The sequence below is a fragment of the Neophocaena asiaeorientalis genome, unplaced genomic scaffold (assembly GCF_003031525.2).
Source record: "Neophocaena asiaeorientalis asiaeorientalis breed wild unplaced genomic scaffold, Neophocaena_asiaeorientalis_V1.1 scaffold433, whole genome shotgun sequence".
Taxonomy (NCBI): domain Eukaryota; kingdom Metazoa; phylum Chordata; class Mammalia; order Artiodactyla; family Phocoenidae; genus Neophocaena; species Neophocaena asiaeorientalis.
This window is the reverse complement of record NW_020175040.1, coordinates 767906-773593: the sequence shown is the minus strand read 5'-3', so window position 1 is coordinate 773593 and position 5688 is coordinate 767906. Positions and strand designations below refer to the sequence as shown.

Here is a 5688-nt window from a genome sequence, read left to right as displayed (position 1 = left end):
TTTTGCGGTACGCGGGCCTCTTACCGCTGTGGCCTCTCCCATTGCGGAGCACAGGCTCTGGACGCGCAGGCTCAGCGGCCATGGCTCAAGGGCCCAGCCGCCCCGCGGCATGTGAGATCTTCCCCGACCGGGGCACGAACCCGTGTCCCCCGCAACGGCAGGCAGACTCTCAACCACTGCACCACCACGGAAGCCCTGGAGTTTTCTTTATGAGAAGGTCTGTCATTATAAACCTAATTTTACCAAACGTCCTAAGTAGACTGAGAGGCACCAAGGGCTCTATGCCTGAGAACCCTTCCCCAAGTCCTGCACAGGAGGTGCGGAGCCTGCGGTTCAGTTCTGGGGGGCATGTTGCTTCCTCTCCTCTCGAATTGCTCACCCACATCCCACCAGGGCCCCCTCTCAGATCACAGCAGCTCCCGACAAGGGCCCCAGGTGAGCAAACCCAGGGTATATATACTGCCCCCCCCTCACGCGCACACACACACACACACACACACACACACACACACACACACACAGAGCTGGGCAAACAGGAAGCAAGGCGAACGTGCACACATGGGTGTCATTCCTGCAGGGGACCCGTGTTGGGTTTTGGCTGCCCAGACTCCATTCCCCCTCCTCAGTAACAGCACCCAGCTTTTCTGGGGGTGCTGCTCTCCTCCACCCTCAGACCATGAGGCTCCAGGGCACCCATGCTCCTTGGACCCTGGGAGGCAGGTGGCTGGGGCCTGGCCGATTGGCTGTGCATCCCCCTGGATGGAGGTGTTCAGACCCAGCGTGCAAGGCTTGACAAGGGCTGCAGGGTTGGACCCCGTCCTCTTGCTACCCCAGGGGGCACCCGGCTGAGGCCCGAGACCAGGCCCTGCTGACATCACTGAGCCCTGTGTGCAGCCTGAAACAAACTCTGCCAAAACAACATCCCTGCTTTATTTAAACTATTTTGGTTTGAGTTTCCTGTCACATGCAGGAAAGTCAGGAGAGTTGAGACAAATGAACTCCCCTGACTGAATTCTTCAAGACTTGTGGCCTTATTTCATTCAAACTACTGGTACTATGTTTTTTAAAAAAGAAAAAAAAATTGTCATTTATTACATGCTTACTATGTGTCAGGCTCGAAATAAAACATATCACAAGTGTTTTATTTGCCTCCCAACAGTCCTATTGAAATCCCCCATTTGATACACAAGGAAAGCCCTGCACGGATGTGAAGTAACCTGCCCAGGGTTACATTCCTGGAAAACACCTCAGTCGGGCCTGGCTCTAGACTCCTGGTCCAGACACCACCTCCCCCCTTGTGGTGAATGCACCCAGATTGTTCAAAACAGAGCTAATGGCCTCCACCTACCTGGGGCTGCCCATGGGAGGGCCCAGGCTGCCAGACCTCAGTGAAAAATGGCTCCATCTCCTCAATCACCCCTTACCCCACATGCAGCCTTGATACTGCTTCTTCATGTGTCATCAACTTCCCTTAAATGCTACTGAGCCTCGGTAAAACAGCCATTGATGAGAAGGTCTGGCACACTTCCCGTGCATCCCAGGACTGAGCTGACTCTGTGACCTGGTTTTGAATGTGGTTCTGCCAGTGAGTGGGGAATAACATGCAAAGTATGCAAAGGAATTAGTGGAAAAACTGGTTCTGCTATTTGGTTCCCTCTGCCATCCCCACCTGCAACATTCAAAGTCCCTGCCTCTGGACTTGGGTCTCTGGCCACCCACCGGGGCAGCTGCCTGGACACCTGCACCTTCCGCCCTTCCTGGCCCCCCATCCGGTTACATCCAAGTAACCTTCGTATCTTTTTCTTACTTTTTTCTTTTATTTGTTTTTTTAATTTTTTTTAAGATTTTTTTTTTTTTATGTGGATCTTTTTAAAGTCTTTACTGAATTCGTTACCATACTGCTGTTTTCTGTTTTCCGTTTGGGTTTTTTGGCTGCGAGGCATGTGGGATCCCAGCTCCCTGACCAGGGATCAAACCCGCACCCCCTGCATTGGAAGGTGAAGCCTTAACCACTGGACCACCAGGGAAGTCCCTTACATTTTTCTTTTAAATTGATTCTTCCTTATTGAAAACGTACTTTATTTATTTATTGGCTGTGCCCCACGGCATGTGGCATCTTGGTTCCCCGGGATTGAACCTGCGCCCCCTGCAGTGGAAGTGCCCCGTCTTAACCACTGACCCGCCAGGGAAGTCCTGAAACAATACTTTAGAAGGAAACTTTATATCACTAGTGTAAATAGAAAGCCTATATATACCATTTGCCATCCATCTGAGGTAACGATAAAAACAAACAAGAATCGAAACAATGTTACTACATTTGGGGTGGGGTGGGGGACACTGTCACCCCCAAAAAAGAAACAGGCAGATATTACAGGGTATTAGGAAAAGCAGAGGTGGTTGTAGGGGCCGGGGGACGGGGACGGGTTAGCATTTAATGGGGACAGAGTTTCAGTTTGGGAAGCTGAAAAAGTTCTGGAGATGATGGTGGTAATGGCTATATAACAGTGTGAATGTCTTGATGCCACTGAACTGGACACTTAAAAATGGTTAATTTTATGATATGTATATTTTACCAAATTTTTTTTAAAAATAAAAAATGGAAACATGTTGGCACCAGAAACGAATTTTTTTATCTTGAGGGTGTCTAATGGGACAGGGGAACCCGGGGACAGGGAGGGTCAGGCCAGAAAGCTACAGTGGAAAAAGGAGAAGTGACGGTTGTGCAAAGAAGCAGTGAGTGGGGGCAGAGGAAGACACAGCCCTCCCTCCACCCACCTGCAGGTCCACCCTTCCCTGCCCCCCATGACAGAGGCAGGGCTTGCAGGGCCTGCAGGGCGGAAGCCACCTCAAGGGGCAGAGCAGGCTTCGGTTGGTGCGGCGGCGGGGGGACCCACAAGGGAAGCAGGAAGAAAACCACCCACGGAAGCAGGAAGGAACATCTACCCAGCAGCATGGTGCTCAGGCACTTGAAAACTTAAGATGTTGAAGCAACACAGAAAAACAACTGGGCTTTAACACTTGCTGGTGGTTGGTAGAGAAGGAAGTTCCCAAGTGACCTGAATACCAGGTTTGACCTTTGTGGTGGTGGGGGGGGGAGGGGCGTGGAATAAGTGATCAAAAGGAAAACAAAATGGTGACTGACTGTGTTACAGTCAAAGGATTATGGGAGACTTCCGTGGTGGTCCAGTGGTCAAGATTCTGCGCTTCCAATGCAGGGGGCGTGGGTGTGATCCCTGGTCGGGGAACTAAGATCCCACATGCCACTCGGCCAAAAAAAAAGGATTATGGGATACTTCTCTTTTTCTCCCTTTTCCCAACTTTCTCTCTCGTGTCATTTATATAAAGGATGCCTTAAAAAGAAGCTACTGAAGATGCTTTGGAGCCCTTTCAATAACATGAAATATCAAAAAAGAATCAAGAGTTCGCCACATAACCCGCAATCCCTCGTTGTGACTGGAGGGGTTCAATCAGGTCTGGCCAATTCACCAGAGGCTGCAAACCCCTGAAAGAGGTGGAACAGGGGGCACGGTCCCAAACTCAAGACCGTCACTACTTATACGCGTCCCCCAGAGCACTGCCCTCTCTGAGGTTCCGACTGAAACGTGAACAGTTTTAACCTGATGCTCTCTCCAGTTCCCCTGACCTTAAAATTGCCTGATTATTTGATGCTATAAAATCAAGAAACAGGAAAAGCAGACTTAAAGCCCCTGGGGCTCAGGCACGCAGTGATTCCAGTAAAGTGGGAGCTTGGCCGAAAAGTTCAAGGATGGGCAAAAACTCCCCCAAGGTCCAGGAAGGTTTTCGTTTTCTCTGTTCTTCACCTCACAGACTTCACAATGAACTCCTTGGGTGAAGAGTCTATTTTCCTCCCAGGTATAGATGAACGCAGATAGAAAGCTTGCCTTTAGGCCCACTCTTAAAACTCCAAAGGTAAAGCAATACCTGACTGAACTAGGAAGCGCACGCTAAAAATAAGGGAAACATTTCCAGTGCTTGACTGACAGAAGCTTTTCCTGTGAAGTTAAGGGGAAAATCACAACCACCAAACACCTCCAAGACACTTAAGGTAAGCAGTTACACATTTGCAATAAAAGCTATGGATCAGATTCAAAACAAGTTATAAGATACTTAGCATCCCTCTGATGCATCAGGGATTAGGAATGTTTTTTTCCCTTCCTCCTCAGAAACTATACAAGTAAATTAAAATCCACCAGCTCTTCTCAGAAAAGAAAATGCAGTTAGAAAAAAAAAAAAAGTTGTTACTTCAGAAACAAAAAACACAGCTCTAGAATCTCAGAGGAAGCAGCATACAAATACACCGAAACGGATTCATTTGAAGCCAGCTGTTATTAATAGCCAGCTTCCTCTTTCTTGCCCCCCATATCAAGAGAACAACTTCAACCAGATAATGAGCACGATCACCTGCAAAGTGTGGACTAACAGGTGATCTCCCCACACCAGACAGGGCCCTGGACAGGGATGAAGAAAAGTTAAAGATGAGATGTGATATCAAGCCAAAAATACGACCCTCCAGAGGAGGCAGGCACTAAACCCAAAATGCATTTGTCTGATGTGGCGTGTCCTTATTTCAGGAGGTGACCTTCAGAACGCAAATAGGTACTAGTAATGCACATAAGCTAGAAGGTAGTCTGAGCTCCGGCACCAGGCTCGCGGATGTGCACGGATGACTATCCCAACAGACTTAACACACGTTGGACTCTCTGTACTGTGATCACACCCTGTTACACTGTCTAGCCTTGAAACAGGGAACCAAAGGGAGGAGCAAGGGTGTAGCGCGTGGGGATCACCCCCTCCTTTTCATCTCCAGCAAGGTGGCGGGGAGGTGTGGTAGGGCCTTGGTCACACCCAGCACCGCCTGCACCCTGCTAGGAATGAACCTGCTCGGAGTGGAGCCCCGAGGCCGCTTCAGGCTGCTGCTCCTCCATCTGAAGGATGGAAGGCCTGGACCACATCACCCAGCTACCGTGAGGTGGGGCGGACCTCTAGTTTCATTAGCTCCTGGGGTTCCCAGATCACATCCCCCACAAAAGGTGCAGAACTCCTGCGTCCCCCCAGAAAGCTAGGGATCAAGGCAACCCTGCTCTGTGGGCAACCTGGGGTGAACCACCAACCATTCCCTTGCATCTCTCATCTGTAAAACAGGTGCATCATCTGTTAAACACCTAGGGTTTCCTCCGAAAGACCTTTCATCAAAGGTTTACGTTCCTCCCAAAGACGCTGAACGACTGATTCGACTCCCACACACACCTTCCCCACTTCTCCACAAGCCCAATTCCCACACCAGTCCGGCGCCAGGGATGAGTCCCGGTCACCAAACTCCGGAAAGCGGCGTCCCCAGTCTAGGTCTCTCTGCAGGGCCCTGACCACCTCTCCCGGAGCCTGGACGAGAAAGGCGTGCGACCACGTGGACGCGCATCCCAGGACCAGCAGCGCCGGTGCGACCCTCTCCCTCCGGCAGGAGGTCCCTCCGGAAGCCCCGGGGCGGGCAGGGCTTCGCTGGCCCTTCGCCGCGTCCGCCGCACGCCCTCCGCGAGTCCCGCCGACAGCAGGGCTCCCGCCCGCATCACCTCCCGGACGGGCCCCCTCCCGCCAGAGCGCGCGGAAGCCTCGGCGCCGCCATGCGCAGTAGGGGCGACCCACGCGCACGCCGCCGGATCACGCACGACC

At 51.4% G+C, this 5688-nt stretch overlaps 1 protein-coding gene across 1 annotated transcript in view; it reads right to left on the bottom strand.

Annotated features, from left to right (window-relative positions):
* NUP210 (nucleoporin 210) overlaps positions 1–1377 on the bottom strand; it is a 95383-nt gene extending 94006 nt beyond the window's left edge. The window contains exon 1 of the mRNA XM_024763426.1: positions 1349–1377. Within this exon, the coding sequence (XP_024619194.1) occupies positions 1349–1362 (14 nt within the window). The 5' untranslated portion in view covers positions 1363–1377. The remainder of the gene's footprint in view (positions 1–1348) is intronic.
* Positions 1378–5688: the final 4311 nt, after the last annotated feature.